General features: G+C 41.7%; 1 protein-coding gene across 2 annotated transcripts in view; it reads left to right on the forward strand.

Moving 5' to 3' along the window:
• Window positions 1-2,474: 2,474 nt before the first annotated feature.
• The window catches only part of scn4ba (sodium channel, voltage-gated, type IV, beta a), a 35,967-nt gene continuing 17,147 nt past the window's right edge, over window positions 2,475-21,294 (forward strand). The window contains exon 1 of one of the 2 annotated variants that reach the window (XM_077208940.1): window positions 2,475-3,080. In XM_077208940.1, coding sequence (XP_077065055.1) covers window positions 2,990-3,080 — 91 coding nt within the window. In that variant the 5' untranslated portion in view covers window positions 2,475-2,989. The remainder of the gene's footprint in view (window positions 3,081-21,294) is intronic. The other variant, XM_077208939.1, reaches the window with a different exon arrangement.

Raw genomic sequence — 21,294 nt, forward strand, 5'->3', positions numbered from 1 at the left:
TTGAACAGCTGCACTGCTGGCTCATCTGGCGTTCAATCCAATTGTTACAATTCTGGGGGGATGAGACCCAGATAATCAAATAATCTATGGGATAGTGCATTTCAGATTGCTTAGACTCAGAGCCAGACCTTTTATCGGAATAAACTTTTCTCCATTTTGCAAATGACGTTGTGGACAAGAACCAACAACTCATATTGGAAGACATGTGGATGACATGTAAAGCAATGATTAACAATACAATTATGGCTAATAAAACAAGACATAAACAACAAAGATCAAAAAATCTGTCTGCATTAATGTAATAAGTACTTAAAATTTCACTCAATACACAAAAGTTTTGCTCATGGATATCTAATTAGTGCCTCATGCGTCTATCTCTCAAAGATTTTTATGGCACCAATCTTACAAAGTATGTTTAAAACAAAATGTGCACCCTGGATAATTTGTGTAGCATTCAGCCAATCAGAGCTAGTGATTTTAGCCAGCCTCTGACAGGTTTGTGTGCAATATGCATGAGAGGGTCAATGAGAATACTGCGGTCTGTGGGTGTGTTGCATAAAGCTGAGGCTACAGAATGCTTAGCTCAACATTTTCTCAAGCTAGGAATATCTAGTTTGTAGCTTCAGATATGCTTTAAAAAGGGTCTTGCTAATCATAAATTAATCATCTTTTTTTTAAACTAAAATAAACAATAGCCATTGACCTAAGCAAATAAATTGTTATTTTACTATTTGTTTTATAATGTTATTTTATTTATGAATGTTATTTAATAAATAAAAATAACATTTATGAATGCAATGTAAATTATTATTATGGGGACCAGGATATAAAATGTCATAGAGGGAAGATCTGCACAAACAGCCAATGTGTTTACAAGCTTAAAATAGCCATTATGGAAAACAGAACTGTTTAGATGCATTACAACAGAGATTAAAACGGCATCATAAATTATGCACAATATATATTTGATATCCTGAATGAGCGCAGCTGGTATACTACAGAACACTCAAGTGTCCATTGCTTCATATTTGGTATTTAAGTCAAGCTAGGCAGTGTTCGATTTAGCTTCTCTTTCCTGGAACTTTAATCATTGATCCAGTCCTACATTGAAGGGTGGTTTGTGGTCGTTTTTACTTCAGACCTGGCAAAGTTCCAAAGAGAGAAGCAGACTGAAAGAGGTAGACATCCATAGGAAGGAGGAAAAATCACTAAGGGAATCTTTGTAATTCCTTAATTGTTTTTCCTAGATGTCAATGAGATTAAATGGAGACTTTTGTTCACTGCTGCTGATGTTTTTTTATTTGAAAAACACCCTATAGCATGCTTATCTTATATGAGTTTCAGAGGAGGTCTCAACAATGTTTCAAACAGCTCTAATTTTCCAAGATATCAAAATTAGAATGAAGTCAAACTTTTCTCAATACCAAATTATCTAGGCTGTTCTATCCCTATAATTTTCTAGCTCTATACTATTACAACAATTATCTCTTATGAGCATTTTAATTTCTCTGATGTAATTTTATCGGATGCATTGTCAGAAATCAACCTTTTTATTAAAGAGACAACATTTCCCCCTTAACCACAAACTGACAGCACTGCTGGCCCAAATGTTTCACTTGTTCAATCAATCACTATTCAAAGAATGCCACAGAGTTCACTGCATAGGGAGTAAGGACCAATTTCAGAAATGGCTCTTCTCTACATGCCCTAAGTTGACAGTTACCATGTTTCTAATTTTGACATGCTGCATATCTACTCTCATTTTATTTTTGCCATTGATTAAATCTTTTTTTAATTATTATTATTATTATGATTGAAATAAACTCTTTTATTTGCAAATAGAAGAATATATAATGATAATAATAATAAATTCACAATTCATTTTAGTCTTTTTTAGTCAAGTTTCCAAATGGTTTTCAAAGCACTTTTGAGACATCTGCTCTTTACTAGACAGGCTTAGAATACAACTTGAATACTACTTGAATCTGAAAACTGGAATATATTAAATGATATATAACAGATAAATAAAAGGAAATTTATTACAGGGACATTTTTGACCCCTATGTTTTAAATATCTGGACAATTTGTGTCACTTTTAGTGGCATTTTTGCCCCGAAACGTGATTAATTTCTGGCCTTGCTCCTGAGATTTGAAAGTGCAAACCTCTGAGCAATAAAATATTGATGTGGGCAATGCAACAAGCTCAGACAGAAAAGTAAGGAAGATGAAATTCGGAAGGCAGCAGTAAAGGAATAATAATAGCGTACGCAGATATAAAAAAAAAAAAAACAGAAAGGGGCAGAAAGAAAGTCCTAGTGCTCGCAGGCACTGGCTATAACGGGACACACTGAAGGTTTTATGATCTCCACAGATGTGATTAGTCTAAAAGACAACCCCCCACAACACACGCATCCCCTCCTCATACACTCTCCCGCCCTCCCTTATGTCTCTCCTTCTTTCTCTCTCTCTCTCCCTCTCCCTCTTGCTCGTCCCAAACCTCTGCAGTGGCTTATTCTTTCCTGCGCCGGCTACAGACACACACCGCCCCCCCTTCACCCCTCCTTCAATATGCTCCTCTTCAGGGGTAAGACCAACAGTCTCTTCCCCAGACTGAAAGTGGAGCTCTGCGCTGCAGCTGCTGCTGAATGAATGCAGCGTTTCCTGCGTACAACCACGCTGAGTGAGAGAGAGAGAGAGTATGTGTTAGCGAGACACTGCCGCAACTGAGAACCACTGATCTGAAGATCAGAACAACGGATCAGGTCCTGCCTTTGAATTTCTCGCTCTCTAGTTCTTTCTCTCTCCCTCACCAGGACATAGTGCAAAGGGAGATTTAGGACAGGAAGGTACTCCGGAAGCCTTCCCCAACTGAAAGTCTTTCTCAATTGATTTTGGGTCTCCCTCAGATCTAAAGTATCCTGCCCAAGGCACACAGCGGAAGACTCGACCAGAGACAGACAGACAGACACAAGAGGGCAGACGGTCTGACATGGAGCTGCAACGAGGTAGATCCTTCCTGCACAGGTGTGCGGGGTCCGGCGATATAGTCCACGCGGGTCTGGTCGTCACACTTCTGATTGGTATGTCTCTTGTAGTCTTTCCCTACTATCCCACCCTTGTACCCCTCTTTAGCTGTTTACTCTTAACCCCACAGCCCTACGCTTTCCAAATGGGGCGGCTGCCAAAATGATGCAGTTTTTGCATGGCTTGCCCAACTCGAGACTTTTTAAACAAGCCGGGTTACTTGTTGCTGTTTGTGGAGCTTGCTTTCCTAAAAGATCTCGGGTTTCAATGTCTCGAGAGGCTACAGTCTGGGAGGACTAGGTTATCTCTCATACCTCTGGTCAAAGAGAGGGATAGAGGGAGAGACAAATCATGTAAAAGCATGCATGTCGGTATGTGGTACATATCAAGTGGGCATAATCAAGTTGGCATCAAAGCTCTTAATTCAGTCGATATTGAATGTGATCATCAGTCCCTTCATTCTTCCTTCTTTAACGTATTCACCTCCAGCGCAAATTCACTAATTCACTCATTGAGTTACTAAAACAAATAGTCAGGTGACGTTGTCCTTTCTTTTCAATCACCCTTTCACCTTTCAGCTACTGAATGTCCGTTGTTCTCTGGGCCGTAACCCTGTAAAGTTTGCGGGGGTGGGGGGGTGGGGGGGGGGGGGGGGGGGTGGTGTTCGTGCCCTCCCCAGTCGATGTGTTTTTTTTTTAATGACTGATTCTTTTACATTTGGTACCCCAAATCTTGATTACCGTACATTCTTACTGAAAGAAATTCTTCATATTTTATTTTTTCTGCAATGACTTTTATATCAATGTCCGATGATCTCACTGTAAAAAGCATATGCTTTACCTCAGCAGCAGGATGTTTGTGGGATGTAGCTTCCTGCTTGGAGTGTCTTTTTGATGTATTATACTGTGTGAGTCTTGAATCACACTGCACAACAGTATGCTGAGCTCACTGAATTTCGCCACTAAATTACATTAATTATTTTTGAGCAGGTGGGCCTGATTCTTCCAAGCAAGCCCCCCTTCCTATTCCCTTTACTGCTTGTGAAGGTGAATCAGAGGCCGTTAAACTAGGTCATTTTCACTCTCTTCTTCATAGTATGAACTCGGATGGTTAATATGCATCCTCTGCAGAGTTCCCGGTGGACTCGGGGAGGTATGATGTATATGTTCATGGCACATCCGTCAGGTTATGAGAAGGTGCACCACTTAGGGGCGAATCATCATTTTGACAAACGACACAGTTTTGCTGATGGTTTGATTACATTTTATTCTGTTGGTGTGCCTGCAATTGATAGAATGTGAGGTTAATTGCAATATGAACAACACTCATTCATGTATTATCAGAGTTCATCAGATCGGTCTGCTTCCATGCCTGTAGGGGAAAAAATGGATTGGACATTCTGTCCTGTGAAGGAGAGAAGGCAACTATTGTTTACTACTACAAACACCTACACCATAGTATTTAACACTAAATACTTTTTTTGATCCTCTATCAGGCCTGCGAAAGAAGAGGCTTTACTTACTTATCAGGGGAAACAATTCAGCTTTGACAATGATTATGCATCCAGACTTTTAGGTGATACAGGAATATTCTGAGGCATGGAAGATCTTAAAAGACAGAGAAGTGAAATGGTGAAAATGCTCCTTAAATCAGTTCTGTTCTTAAAGGATTAGTTCACTTTTCAAAAACTTTTGCTAATAATTTACTCACCCCCATGTCAAACTTGTTCATCAAAATGAACGAATCTGTTTTTCGAGTCATTTCGTTCCATCAACGAACGAAATGACTCGAAAAAAGATTTGTTAATTTTGATGAATGAGTTCGAACAGGAGAGTCACGAACGTGCATCACAGAACAGAGCAAGGCGAGCATTTGTGCTTAATAAACTTCAACTTTTTTATTTATTTTTGAAATGACAGATCGTTTCGCTAGATAAGACCCTTATGCATCGTCTGGTGTCGTTTAAAGCCATTTGAAGCTGCACTGAAACTGTCATTTGGACCTTGGACCATTTGGTACCCAATGAAGTCCATTATATGGAGAAAAATCCTAGAATGTTTTCATCAAAAACCTTAATTTCTTTTTAAATTAACCTAAATTATATGTTTATCTCTGCGCTATATAAATGAGGATGACTTGACTTGACTTGACATGGGGGTGAGTAAATTATCAGCAAAAGTTTTTTAAAAAGTGAACTAATCCTTTAAACAATGGTCCAATACAGTTTAGTAGGACACCAAATGGACATGCTCCTGCACTTACTAATATTTCTAATTACATGAAAAGAACACACAGTTTCTCCTGTGCACGAATGAATAAGACTTGGGCTCTATAAATAGTCCAAGAGCACATGTGTGTAATGTCATGGCATGCGGAGCGTGTGAAGAGCATTATCTCCTCTACCGTCACTAGTACATCACAAATGTGATTAGGAGCTCACATGCGAACCCTTCCTTGAACAGAATCATCAGCATCATTGAACATTATCAACATTATTAAATGACTGTAGGACTCACCTGATTTCAGGGAGAATATCTTTATTTATTTGCGGTTCCCTTACAATTTTTTTTTTATGTGTGTGTTATTAGTATTCTTCTTTTAAACTAAAAATAAGAATGTATACTTTCATTAAATTTTTTTGTACTTCTCAGAAATTTACTTAAAATTGCACTTAAGTATATTTGACATACTGACAAAAGTATATTTGGCCTACTTGTGCTCAATCTTTTGATCGAGGTACTTAAACGTATAATTAAGTATTCTAAGTATGCTTGGCTTGCAGTTGTGTTTACTCTTTTGATTGAGTATCCTATAGTTTTTTCACAAAGTTTTAGTCTTATTTTTTTTTCTTACCTCTGTACAGATAAAACGTTGTCAGGATAATTCCAGTTCACTTGGCTACGTGTAAGCGATTAATAATTATTTATTATACATTTTTAAGGCCAGACAAGTAGTTTGTTGAGGGTTGGTTTGTAAAGAAGGGCTACATGCCTGTGCACATATAAATTCAATCGCGCATACCTATAGACTAAACACGTGATGCGCATGTGCACGCCTTCAGCGTTTTTGCGGGTTTGTGTTTTTGAGGTTTGCGCAGAGATAACCTTTTTTCCAACATTTTTCAAGGCTTGCACCTTGAAATTTGTTCCAGGGTTTGCGTTCTCGAGCTATACCAGGCACTGTTTTTTGCAGATGAGCGGCCCGGAGTGCGTTGAGTGTTTTCTGTTAGAACGGTGTCGTGTTAGCGGACCCTAAGTTAATAACTAATAGTCTTTGCAATGGAAGTGAATCAATCAATCAAAATCAACTTTAGCTGGACAATACCTTTATTCTAGAGCTACTGTAAAGCCAAAACAATCTGTTACTGTAATTTCCTATTATCACTGTAAAGCTGTTGTGAAACAAACTATATTGTTAAAAGCGCTATAAATGAAGGTGACTTGACTTATAAACTTACATTGTTTGTAAATATTGATCTATAATGAAAACAAATATGTTAGCTAAGTATCTGAAATTCTGTGTAGACTAGTCCATTACATATGAATTAACTTCAAATCTACTTGACTCGTTCCCCTCTTTTCCTCCTTCTAAATAATTTTCGGACGTAGTCTTTGATAAAAATGTGATTTTCTCAGCTTTCTGTTTAAAATGTTGCTTTTTTAAAATAAAATTTACCCACATTCAAGTGTTGATAAAAAGGATGCATGAAGCTACAATAAAATGTTTTTAAAATGGAAAGCGTTAAAGTATAGTTAAAGGTATATGTAATAGGAACATAGTAGTACATTTAAAGAGCATAAATAATATATAGGATAAATAGTAAACTATAATTATGATGTTATGTTCACTTTAAGAAAACGTAGTGTAAAACTATGAAACTAGTAGTTTACTGAGAGTATACTTAAAAATTTACTTTTTAGAAACTAAAAAATGTTTACATGTATTTGACTAGTAAACAATCAGTATACATATAAGTTCACTTGTAGTAGTATAATTGCAGTACAAATTAGTTTACTGTTTATCTTTAAAAGTATACTTTTATACACTAAAAATTGAGCCAATTTATTCCCAAGTAGTATAGAATCAGTACACTTACAAGTGCACTACTAGAATTGATATTAGTATACTTATGCCCTTAATTAATACACTGTTAAATCAATACATTGTTAGCTAACTGCGTGATATATATGTACATTTCTGAAATAAATAACTTGGACAATGTCCCCTCTGATAACAGATCACTCTAAATTGTAATGTAGACACATGCATTTCTGTAAAGCTACTTTGAAACGATGTTTATTGTGAAAAGTAATATACATATAAGTGTGAATTGGATTAAATTGAATGACTAAATAAAGTATTTAGGGACTTTGATGCTAAATTTAGTGACTTTTCATACCTCTTAAGCAACTTTTTTTAACACACACACAAAAAGTAACCACCAATCTGGCAGGTTTTTGGACATACCTTAGCAATTTTCAATAGAAGAGACTATCATATGAAGGTTGGATAAAATAATAAGTTATCTTTAACTTGTGAATGATGATTTTGTCAGGATTTTAGCTGTGATAAAAAATTAGGATTCAGAAATGTAGATTGGAAGTAACTGTTGATTAGCATGTTGTCTTAATGGATTGCATTTCAGTCACTGTTTCACACTCGTTCCAGAAACAGAAACAATGTAAATGAAAACGGCTTTATTTGGCTGTATTGAAATAAAGTATTTTCCTTAGCATTTCCATTAATCTCAACTGCAGTTCCTCACATGTAGTTCCTTGTGTGTGACCCGGCTCAGTTCCAGAAGAAAACATCTCGGTTACGTATGTAACCCTAGTTCTCTGATAGGGAACGAGACGCTGCGTCAAGCTGTGGGAACGCCTCTGCGTGTGTGCGTCATGAAGCACGTATGGAATCAGTCCAATGGAGAGACGGAACGTCATAGGCGGGTGACGTCATCGACCAGGAAACTATAAAGCACCCCCAAAACACAAGCGCGACAGCTTCTGATAGGCCTGAAGGAAGCGCTAACGGGCATGCTGGGAGTATGGCAGAACGACGCAGCGTCTCGTTCCCTATCAGGGAACTAGGGTTACATACGTAACCGAGACTTTCCCATTCAAGGGAACTCGAGCTGCGTCAAGCTGTGGGAACGCCAATACCCACGTCGCCATAGGTGCAAATGACCGTCATGTGGGAACTAGCGCACAGAGGACGAGAGCACCTGCGCCCCAGGAGTGGAACTTAAGTCCAATTCATAGAACTTAACAAATGTATGCGGTGAGGACCACCCAGCCGCATCACAAACATCACTTAGCGATACTCCTGACAACAATGCTTTAGAAGCAGCCATACTCCTAGTAGAGTGGGCTCGTACAGCCAAAGGTGAAGGCTGACCAGCCGACTCATAAGCAAGTGAGATGGCCTCAACCACCCACTTGCTCATTCTCTGTTTAGACGCGGGACACCCTTTCCTGGGTGGCCCAAAGCACACAAATAACTGTTCTGATTTCCTCCACAGGGCAGCTCTGTGGACGTAAGCGTCTAACGCCCTAACCGGGCAGAGAAGGTTAAGTTTCTCCTGATCTGATGACACAAAAGGAGGAGGATAGAAAGCCTGCAGCAATGTAGGTCTAACAGCATTAGTAGGGACCTTAGGGACATAACCTGGTCTAGGGTATAGAAAAGCCTTAACCATACCAGGTGAAAACTCCAGGCACGAGGGTGCAACCGACAGGGCCTGCAAATCTCCGATTCTCTTAAGTGAGGAGATTGCAAGCAGAAAAAGAGTTTTATACGTGAGAAATTTCTAAGAAACTTCCTCAATAGGTTCAAAGGGGGCCAAAGAAAGGCCCTCTAGTACAATGGCCAAATCCCAAGTCGGCACCCTCGTACGAACTGCAGGCCTCGGCCTCAAAGTGCCACGAAGGAAGCGAGTTATAAGTGGGTGTCTCCCAAGAGAAACTCCACTGAAAGGGACATGGAAAGCAGCTAGTGCCGCCACTTACACCTTTAGTGTGGAGGGGGATAACCCTGCAGAGAAACGCTCCTGCAGAAACCCAGCACTGCACCCACTGGGCCGTTAACTGGGTCCTGCCGGTGTTCTGCACACCAAGAAGTGAAAAGTTTCCACTTCAGGGCATATAACTTCCTCGTGGACGGAGCTCTGGAGTGAAGGATGGTCTCAACAACCTCAGTTGAGAGACCAGATTCTATGAGCTGGGGCCCTCAGAGGCCAAGCCCACAGTTTCCACAACTCTGGGCGGGGGTGAAATATCGTACCGCCCTCCTGAGAGAGTAGATCCCTCCTGATTGGAATCTCCAAGGGAGAGCCGTCCAGAAGATATATTAGGTCATACTCGGGCCGGCCAGAACGGGGCTACTAGAAGTAGGCTGACCCCGTCCCGGCGAACCCTCTCCAGAACTCCTGGTAGCAGAGCAACCAGGGGAAAAGCATACAGAGGTGACTTCGGCCACGGCTGTACCAGAGCGTCCAACCCCAGAGGGGCTGGCTGACTGATGGAGAACCACAGATGACAGTGCGTTGTCTCCTTGGAAGCGAATAGGTCCACCTCGGCGCAACCGAAACTCAACCAAAGGAGCTCCACCACCTCGGGGTGGAGCCTCCATTCCCCCGGCCTCGGCCCCTGCCTCGACAGGGAGTCTGCTACCACATTCAAATAACCAGGACGATACATAGCTCTCAGAGAGCGTAACTTCCCCTGGGACCACAGGAGGATCTGACGGGCCAACTTGTAAAGTGGACGCGACCGCAGGCCCCCCTGATGATGTATATATGAGACCACCGACATGTTGTCTGACTGAACTAACACATGATGACCTCTGAGGTCTGCTAGGAAGTGTTTCAAAGCTTGGAACACCGCCAACATCTCTAGACAATTTATATGCCATGATAGATGATGGTCCTGCCACAGACCTAAGGCTGGACGACCACTCATGACCGCCCCCCACCCTGTGAGGGAAGCATCCGTCGTTAGCGTTACGAGACGACAAAGAGCCCCCAACACAGGCCCTTTGGATAGGAACCAGGTTTCTTTCCACATGACCAGAGCATGAAGGCAGCGCCGCGTGACTTTGATCGTGCGGAGGGGATTTCCCCTCGGGGAGAATCCCTTGGTCCGGAGCCACCACTGCAGTGGTCTCATGTACAACAGGCCGCAAGGTATAACGTTGGACGCTGCTGCCATCAGACCCAACAGTCTCTGAAACTGTTTTACAGTGAGTAGCTTGCCTAGCTTTACTTGTTTAATAGCTGAAAGAATCGAAGCGATGCGGGTCGGAGAAAGTCGCGCCCGCATCGAGATCGAATCCCAAACGACGCCCAGAAAAGTGGTCTTCTGAGAAGGAGATAATACACTTTTCTTTGCGTTCAGCCTCAACCCCAACTTTCTTATATGAGCGAGAACGACATCTCGATGCTGAACCGCCATCTGCTCTGTCTGAGCTAAAATCAACCAATCGTCGATGTAATTGAGGATACGAATGCCCTGAAACCTCAGGGGCGCTAAAGCTGCATCCATGCATTTCGTGAAAGTGCGGGGAGATAAAGCTAGGTCAAATGGAAGAACCTTGTACTGGTACGCCTCGCCCCCGAAGGCGAACCTCAGGAACTTCCTGTGTTGTGGAAGGATGGAAATATGGAAGTACGCGTCCTTCAGATCTATCGTGACAAACCAGTCCTCGGATCTGATTTGTGACACGATCTGCTTGATAGTGAGCATCTTGAATTTTAGCTTCCCTACCGAGCGATTCAACAGGCGCAGATCTAAAATTGGATGCAACCCCCCATCCTTCTTTGGAACGATGAAATATCGGCTGTAAAAACCTGACTCCAACCTGGGAGGAGGAACCCGTTCTATAGCCTCCTTTTGAAGGAGCGCTTTCACCTCTTGTTCCGTTACCAGAGCCTGCTCGGGGCCCACCACTGTGGGCAGAACCCCTCTGAATTTTGGTGGACGACACCTGAATTGGATAGCATGACCCTTTTTTACTGTGTGCAGAACCCACTGAGATATTTTTGGAAGGCTTTTCCACTCTGCCAGAAATACTACTAAGGGTACCAGTCTCTCGAGACTGGCCTCTGGTGTAACTTGAGCAGCAAACACAGCGCCCTGTAACGGCGCACCGGCAGGGAACGACTGGCTTAACTGCTCTGAGACCCTCTTCAGAGGGGGCGAGCGTTCCTCGGGAAAGCGCTCGCTGGGACCATCTGTGCCCCGGCATGAAGGCGGGGTTGGCAGAACGGGCCCTTGAGGGCACCGAAGAAGAGCGGGCACCGTGTAATGCGGTGAACACCTCTCTCCCATGGCAGGGACCACCCTCAGCATCCTGACGCCAGTGGCGTCTTCCGAAGCCTTCTTAGCCATAATAACTGTCCTCAGATCAGTTTTGCCAGAAGACTTCGGCTGAGTGTGCCGCGTCTGGTCCCACTGTTTGGAAGGGGGAGCGCGAGACGCGACACTCTGCTTCTGTTGCGCCCTATGTGTGGAGGTGACTGACGGCCTGGACTGCTCCAGCCCAGCAGTACCGGGGACATGAATTTTAAGAGGCATATATTTCTGAAACGCTGCCGACTGTTTCTTCTCTTCCTGAAATCTATCTATGACAGTATTGACAGAATCACCAAAAAGACCATGAGGAGAGAGCGGAGCATCCAAAAGAAAAGCTTTGTCTTTTTCTTTCATGCCAGAGAGATTTAACTATAGATGCCTCTCTGCGGCCACCAGGGCTGCCATAGTACGGACCATTAGCTTGGCCGACTCCTTGGTGGCGCGCAGAGATAAATCTGCAGCCTGACGCAGTTCGCGAACTACGTCAGTGCTGACCTCTTGAGTGTCACTCACATCCTTTAATAAGACAGCCTGCATTGCCGCCAAGATGGACATCATGTGCAGGCACGCCGAGGCTTGACCGGCCGCCGAATACGCCTTACCCACTAAAGCTGATGTACTTCTAAGAGGCTTAGAGGGTAAAAGTGGTGCTTTAAAAGAAGATGCAGCTTCAGCAGAAAGATGACTAGCAAGCGCCTCTTCTGCTGTGGGCATCGCCCCATAACCATGAGATTTAGCCCCCACAATGTTTGAATAAGTGGAAGTTTGAGGGCTAAAAACACGATAAGAGACCGGCTTTTCCACGATCTCGAAACCTCCTTGTGGAGATCAGGGAAGAAGGGCAAGCACCGGCGTGGAGGTTGAGAACGGGAAGGCAAAAATCTTTCATCTAATTTAGATTTTTCTCTAGACTCCTGCCTAACAGCTGGCCACTCGATGCTTAATTTAGAAACCGCACGAGTGAGCACCTCCATAAGCTCCTCACTTTCGGGAGAGCGAGATGCCGAATCATTGACATCTCCCGCATCCAGACTAACTACGTCCAGATCCTCAGAACTGGATAGTTGCAGTACTGGGGCCTCAGTTCGGGGGGAAGAAACCGCAGAGCGTGCTTCCGAACCCGAGACTGAGGCACTGGATCTAACAGGTAAGGGCTGAGATAGGGCAAAGCCGTCTCAAGCCCCGCTGTTAGATCCATCTGCGATCCCCGTGAATGACGTCGCCGCTCAGCCTCGGCATAAGCGGGACCCGATCTGCGGGGATCGCGAACCGAACCACTCTCCTCAAAGAGTGATCGGCAGGAGCGGAGCGTTCTAAGAGGCAAACGCTCGCAATGCTCACAATCAGCCCCCTCGAGAGCTGACTGGGCATGCTGCACTCCCAAACAAACAACACATAAGCTGTGTGTATCCCCGCTCGTTAAATAGCGCGAGCAGGGAGGAACACACTTCTTAAATTGTTGTTCGCTCGCCATTGTCTCTCAATATAATATATATATATATATATAATTTTTTGAAATAGTGAAACTCCTGCTTAGTGACAGACAAAAACACTTGAGACAGATCCACATATAGCGCTTACTGAGGGCATAGAAGCTGTCGCGCTTGTGTTTCGGGGGAGCTTTATAGTTTCCTGGTCGATGACGTCACCCGCCTATGACGTTCCGTCTCTCCATTGGACTGATTCCATACGTGCTTCATGACGCACACACGCAGAGGTGTTCCCACAGCTTGACGCAGCTCTAGTTCACTTGAAAGGGAACAAAATTTTCACAAATGGTGCCATTTCAATTTAAAACATCAAACATCCTAATTGTAGAGGCTGCATTGAGAATGACCCAGGCCTTAAAGGGTCTTTGATTTAATCGAACAGTAAGAGCTGCCGGGTCTAAATTTTGTGCATGATATGCTGATGTCATAGGATGTTCTGAGCAAGACGTGGAGTTCTGTTACAGAGAGCACTTGTTACCCATCACTCTCCTCAATCTCTTTCACCCAACTCCTCTCATTTTTCTCCATCTACTCCAAGTGTCCTATAAAGTAGCAATATGAACCTCATACCAGTACAGATTAGTGTTTGTGGTGTATATTATGGATATTGATTATCTCCCAGGGAGTGAAAGCTAGGGTAGAGAAATTTCTAATGGTGCTCTATTTTTAAATTATAAGGTTAGGGTTAGGGTTAGGTAATCTAATAAATCTAATAATGCTAATCTAATAAAATTAAAGTGTTTGTAATGCATTTTACACATTTTGGCTGGGTAATCCAATATTAATTCTTAAACTCCAGCAATATATAATAGTGTACACTTAATTGTGGACTTGCAAAAAAGCAAAAGTATAAATGGACATAAAGTCAGATATAAACAAACAGACATGAACATCCAATTGTATGTATACTGTATATGAAAAAGGAAAACAAAAACAATTCTTAAGTGGTGATTAAAATATGTATAGGGTAAAAAGGGAAAATAAATTAATATTAATGAATTATTCCTTTTAAATATTGCACATAAAAATGTCCAGTGATATTTCCAGAAAGGATTCTGATTGTCTCTCATTTCTACTCAGTTGTTTCATATGCTCCCTAATGTTTCATTCATAATATAGTTGATTTGTATGTACTTCATTCCTGTTTTTAGGATCTCTATAAGTTCATTACCGTCATATAATAAATTATTGTATGTCATCTTATGACTGAAAAGATGATAAGATCTTACATGATATTTGAAACAAAAATTCATTTTAAATGAATCACAATTGCTCAAATCCGCAACTGTTACATAATTCGCTATTATATTACAATGAGGAACTTTAACTTATAGTCAAGGGAATGGCTTGTCTGGGATAGAGATAATGAGATATGATAGTTGACTGAAAATTGATGGCCTGAATACGGGAAAGAAAAAGATGCTTATGAAGGGCAGAGTAATGGGAGAAAGGGGAATTGTTTGCTTTAATTAGTTTTGTTCTCTAGAGTGATAGTCAGTAGAATGGTGGATGTAGATTTAAAGGTTAGTTATTATGTGAGTCATGTCTATGACAGAATAATATAATTTCTCTTAGAAACTTTCGTTTTTTGGTTTTAAACTGGCTAATTTGGTTTTATTGCTTATGTTTTATTTCATCTTAACTTTATAATCTAAAAAATTTTGGCCTTTAAATAGCCTTTTGGGTCATTTTCATCAACCATTTATTTATTTTATTCAATAAAGGGAAAAAATAGCTTATTCTCAATTCACATTTTTACACTATGATAATATAGTCTACTCTAGACCAATGTAATTTTTGTATTATTTATGGTTACATACTGCTCCAAGACTTGTGTTGAAGGTCCAAATGTAGCTTTATTGGGACATTCCAGAATCTTAATCTATATAATGAGCACATGGTCAAACACACGGTCAAACAATCTGAATCAGGAACAGAATACTGAAAACACAGGCAAAAAGGGTAATCCAGAAAACGGGCAGAGAATCAAAAAACCAAGACACAGGACACCATAGGATAACGCTCAGAATTGCAGTGTAACGTATGCAGTGGAATGTATACTTGGAAATGAAGTTCATGATGAGATGTGCCCTGGAGTGCCCTCTGGTGGTGATTATGGGCCCTCCAGCTGGCGGATGTGACATAGACAAAGGGTGGAGCAGGCAGAGCAGGTGACAAGGGTGGAACAGGCAGAGCAGGTGACAATAGTGGAACAGGCAGAGCAGGTGACAAGGGCGGAACAGGCAGAGCAGGTGACAAGGGTGGAACAGGCAGAGCAGGTGACAAGGGTGGAACAGGCAGAGTACCTGACAAGGGTGGAACAGGCAGAGCAGGTGACAATGGTGGAACAGGCAGAGTAGGTGACAAGGGTGGAACAGGCAGAGCAGGTGAAAAGGGTGGAACAGGCAGAGTTGGTGACCAGGGTGGAGCAGGTGGCCATGGAGGAGCAGGCAAAGTAAGTGACCAGGCTCGAGCAGGCAGAGCAGGATACCAGGATGGAGCAGGCTGAGCAGGTGACCATGGCAGAGCAGGCAGAGTGGGTGACCATAGCGGATTAGGCAGAGTAGGTGACCATGGCGGAGCAGGCAGTGTAGGTGACCAGGGTGGAGCTGAGGGGACTGAAGATCCCCACGGCAGAGCTGAAGACCACCACAGCAGAGCAGACAGGACTGAAGATCCCCACAGCAGAGCATAAGACCACCACAGCAGACTAGACAGGGCTGATGACCATCATGGCGAAGCTGGCGGGGCTGAAGACCACCAAAGCATAGCTGATGGTGGACCACTATGGTGGAGCAGTCAGATCTGGTTACCACCATGGTGGAGCTGAAGACCAATAAGGCGTAGCTGTGGACCACCATGGTGGAACAGGCAGGGCTGAAGACCACCAAGGGATAGCTGAAGACCACAAGGGCAGATCAGGAAGAACTGGAACAAAGAGCATAGCGAGGTTAGTGTTCTTAGACCTCCGTGGTCGTGTCAGGGCAGACTAGGAGTTTGGGGACGACCTCCGTGGTCTTGTCAGGGCAGACTGAGTGTCCGGGAACGACCTCCGTGGTCATGTCAAGGCAGATTGTGTGTCCGTGAACGACCTCCGTGGTCGTGTCAGGGCAGACTAAGCGGATGTCACCGCCTCAAGACGAGCTAGAGAGCAGTGTGCGGCCCAAACACACATGATGGCAGATGCTATCACTGGCAGAGCAAACAACGGTTGTATAAACTCTGGAAACGCCGGACTTGAAAGGGCTGGAACCACCAGATTACAAGCCGCTCGCACGGACATCAGCTGTTGGTCCACCAAACTGGAAGCCAGTTGTAAAGGACTAGGACCACTTCATTAGCTTGAGTTGCAGCATCCATGACGGCTGGAGACTCTGGCAAGGCGGCCATGACGGCTGGAGACTCTGGCGTAGTGTGTACAGCATGAATGTCACTTTCATCCTCCACAACACCCACAGTAAAATCAGAACCACTCGGCAGCAATACAAGATCTGTTCCAGAGTCCAGTGAGGATCATGCAATGGCATAAGCAAACTGAGCGGCTCTGATAGGCGATGATGAAGACCTCTAATGATAAATGTATAATTTCTTATTGAAATCTCTGACTTATGATTTCAAACTTTGCCATTTGGCAAATCTGAGCACAGTTTGAGCCAATGAGACACTAAAACACTAGAGGAGACACATGTGAGATTACTGAGGTCTTCTTCACAGAAAAACAATCTGGGAGGTTGAAGCTGAATAAGATTCTACAATATGTCCATAAAGACATCTCATTTGTCATTTTTCTTTCCTGTGGGATTCTATGACTGACTGACTGCTCATCCATAAGAAACACTAAACAACCTGGATCATCAGCTTGCAGGTCATCCATCAATAAAAACAGAAACCACTTGACAAAGTGGCTTATGGTAAAATGATCAGAATGATGCCCCCCCATCTCTGCACAATGCCGTAGTCTGTACATTAAGTGAGAAAGCATTACTGTAAGCAAGAGCCCCTCCAGCTTATCCTGCAGACTGCACTCAGAGTCTCTCAGGGGGAATTAGGGCCAATGGAAGGAGATGGGTTGAATAGAGGTACAGAGAGAAGATGTAGGGATGGAGAATGACTGTGGAAGAAAGACCAGCAGCAGTGTTGTAAGCAGTGTTATATTGTCTGCTGCAGTATGAAATTAATTTAGTCATTCAAAAGAAGATGAATGCAAGAATGCAAACCTGCATAAAAACCTGTTAAGTGAATATAATTATACAGCAATTATTTATGTACATACACAAACAATTTTGCTAAAAACACTTTTCAAAAAGGTTTCATTTGTTAACATCAGTTACCCAGACAGCAACCTAGTGTCGGCCCAGATCTGGCCCACATTTGGGCCGTGTGGAATCCACGTGTACCAAGTCAAGTCGAGTCAAGTCACCTTCATTTATATAGCGCTTTTAACTATATGGACTCTTTCAAAGCAGCTTTACAGTGATAATAGGATATTAAAGTAACAGAGATTGTTTTGGCTTTACAGCAGCTCTAAAATAAAGTTATTGTCCAGCTAAAGTTAGTTTTGATTGATTCACTTCCGTCGCAACGATCATTAGTTATTAACTTAGGGGCCGCTAACACGACACCATTCTAACAGAAAATTCTTTAATGCGATCCGGCCGCTCATTTGCATAAAACAGTGCCTAGTGGGTCTGAGAATTTATTTTATCGCTTCCGCGGAGCCAGGTGAATCGGAATTATCCCGACAACGTTTTATCAGTACAGAGGTAAAGGGAAGGAGGCCTTCACAAGGGAGAGAGTTGACACTTCAGGACTGCGTTGTCGTTGTGTCCAGGTGCAGGTCCTTCCTCAGATCCGGATACGGCCTGGATACGATGGACTGCGGTAAACCTCGGGATAAACAGAGAGACAAATAGTAGCGTAGACGCCATCCTTCTTATGATGTACAAAGTATATCAGGATTTATGGGAAGTGTTCCGGCTGGTCTAAACTATGCAGCCTAACATTGAATTATAGAAGTCTATAATGTGTTATGTGTATGCTAAGTCAAAGAGATGTGTTTTTAGGCTAGATTTGAACTCACAAACTGTGTCTGCTTCCCGGACAATGTTAGGAAGATTGTTCCAAAGTTTTGGTGCTAAATAGGAAAAGGATCTACCGCCAGCAGTCGATTTAGATATTCTAGGTATTATCAACTGGCCGGAATTCCAGTTGAGATCGCAGTAGACGTGAAGGATTATAATGCGTTAAGAGCTCGCTCAAGTACTGGGGAGCTAAACCATTTAGTGCTTTGTAAGTAATCAGCAATATTTTAAAATGTATATGATGTTTAATAGGGAGCCAATGCAGTGTTGACAGACCCGGGCTAATATGGTCATACTTCCTGGTTCTGGTAAGGCCAGATCTGGGCCGACATCGATGTTGATAGATGTTGCTATCTGGCTTATTACTTTAGTTAACATGAACTAAGAATGAACAATACTTCTGAAGTATTTAATTAATCTTAGTTCATTTTAATTTCAAAATGTACTAATACATCATTCAAATCATATTAATAGTATATTAAATGTTAATAGGTAAAATATGAAATGTACAATATATTTATTTACCAAAAGTTTAACAGGATTTATTTATTTTTTACTGTGAAGAAAAAGCACGAAGTGAAAGAGAAATGGCTGGATATGAAGAAAGGGATAAAATGGCAGTGTGAGGAGTGAGTAAGGAGGAAATCTGGCCTAAAGAGAAAGGACGTAATGGCTTTGAGGAATGTGGAGCACCTTTAGCTGGATGTGGATGGAGGAAAGCCACCTCTCAGAATTTCAGACAGTTTAAAGACCTGGGATGAAAGGCAAAAATAAAAGGCAAATCAGAGTGTTCCCCGCATGCTGACCTTACCCCGAGGTAAAAGTGAACTCATCCTGAAACAGTCCACTCAGCAAAAAAAAAAAGCTCTAAATTGAGAAGATGAATTATTCACTGATGTTCAGCTTTGCAACTACGGTATTTCGAGGGGCCATTATTCAGGTGGCAGGTATTACTGTATTAAAACTACACTTAAATTAATTTAAATCCGTGTCAGTTATTTAATTTAAAAAAAAAAACACATTCTTTTTTTAGTTAAGTTGAGAACTCTGAGTTGAGTTGTGAAAGATACAAAACCTCACTAAGGTAATTAAATCATAATTTGGCAGCTGAAGTATAAATGCATGTTACTATCAAGTGTATAAACAGCATCTCCTTTTGGCCTCATGATTACATGTTAGGCAGTGCTTTGTTATTGTCTACATATCAAACAAACATTCACTCAAAAGACACTGTTTTCTGTAATACCTGAGTCTATTTGCAAGCAAATACCTGAGTCTATTTGCAAGCAAAAAGTGTAAACAGTGATAATCCACAATAATCCCTTCACATTCCCATCATTTCCATTTACTATTTATTACATGGTGAATGGCACATAGTGCAATTTATAGGGGATAGTGAACGATTCAGACAATGAATTGTATGCTTTCAATCGGGTGAATGAAGTCTGGTTTCACGTTAGTGTCACCACAGAAATCGTATCGGACCCATTTAAATTCTGCAAAGAATACTATATTTTAAAGCGATATTCAGGAGATTAGGAGGAAACTGCATCTTTACAGAGCTCAACGGCTCTGGCTGTGCTGTGATATAAAATAAACGCTATTGGCTATTTTATAAAGCTGTTTAATATATCCTGCCTTGTTTTCGTCAACACATAGACTAATGCTGCGTTTTTGCACTTCAGTGGGCCTTTTAAAATCAGTAAGAACAATATAAATGTATATTTATATTTACAAGTCGATATGAGCATATGTTAATGAAGATATATTAAACTAGTAAGAAAATACTGCAATTCTTTTTTTATTGGTTGGCAAATTCTATAGCCCTTCATCAAACTTTTTTATCAATGCACAAATCGTAAAAAAAAAAACAATAAAAAATACAGATTAACACTGTTCTATGTCATAATTCTGATTGGGTGGGCAAGGCAGACGTTTGGGCCCATGCCTATGGCCCCATTCAAAGGGTGATGATGTTATTCTATGAAAATCAAGACTATATGCATTTCGACTCTGACATCCAAAGGCACAACAATACTTTTTTTTTTCTTATTCCATGGATTTTTCCTCCACTTGTTACCACTGTTTATCTGCCACCACAATATGTGCACAGCTGCAAAGGCATAAAGGATTATTACAACAGTGCATACACAAGAAAGACAGAAGAGTCCACTAGGTGACAATACGCATAGTACTGTACATTCGTCGCAGAAGAGTGCAGAAAGAGTGATTTAAAAAAAGAAAACTTGAAACAGGAGGAGGAAAACACTACAATGTGCGGCAAACTAGCATTTGTTGTGAACTTTATTTTAGTATTGTCAATGGTACCAACTTCGGTACCAAGTTGGTACTGAGCGCAGGAGCTGAAGACAAAATTTTTATTATTTAATATTATTTATTAGTATTCATAATCATTTGTATTCTGTGAATCATAGTGTTCTTAGATATATGTGTAAGAGTGGGAGACAAGGAGTGGGTGTGCTGGAAGAGTCAGAGACATGGATGTGTATGCAGTGTAAGAAGTTTAAGGATTGGGTGTACTGTACAGTGTTTGTTCCTCTGAGCGTATAAAATTCAACCTCTTTGGCCAGAGTAACTGAGAATCCGGATCCGTCAATCAGCGGATATATTATATCACTAATAAAAGGCTGGTAGAATATAAAAAATATAAAAAATTGAACTGCGCATTTGTCGAACTCGGCCATCCGCGCTCATGTGCGGTTGAGTATCGATATATATCGAGCTGTCATTTGATTCTGCCGATTTATGCATTCTGCCTATTCAGAAGAATATCTTGTCAATGCATTTGAAAAAAAAAACAGTTGGCGTACTAAAGGCCTGTTCACTTCAGGAAGGATAAATAAACTATAAAATTATCTGAATTAAACTAAAAAAAACACTGCTATGCACACAGACAAGACATGAGATCATAAATTTACTTTAAGGATGCAGAACTATTTATAAACTTTGAAAACAAGCTTTAAGTTAAGTTGGACTCTGGGATCCACTGGGATCCAGGCGCATCAGTGACCATGAACTTTCTCATTCTGCTTTGGTGTTGATAATGCCATCATGGCACAATGGCATGTCACCTACGCTAAACAGGTCAGAGTGAATCAGGGTGCCTAAATTCACTCTATAAATAACATATAGCAGCACCTCAAGGAAAGCTAAGGCACAACTGTCGGCAGTAAATAACATGGGCCACCGAACATTTACTGTTCAACAAATCAGAAAGATAGAGAGGGAGGGAGATTGGGTTCAGGTATTCCTAAAAAGAGATTGGGTTTTAATTAAATTCCACAGCGACTGAATGAAAACATTGTAGTATTTAATAATTAAGTTGAGGAA

Source organism: Siphateles boraxobius, unplaced genomic scaffold, assembly GCF_051911475.1.
Source record: "Siphateles boraxobius isolate OS27281-9 unplaced genomic scaffold, OSU_SipBor_1 6, whole genome shotgun sequence".
Taxonomy (NCBI): domain Eukaryota; kingdom Metazoa; phylum Chordata; class Actinopteri; order Cypriniformes; family Leuciscidae; genus Siphateles; species Siphateles boraxobius.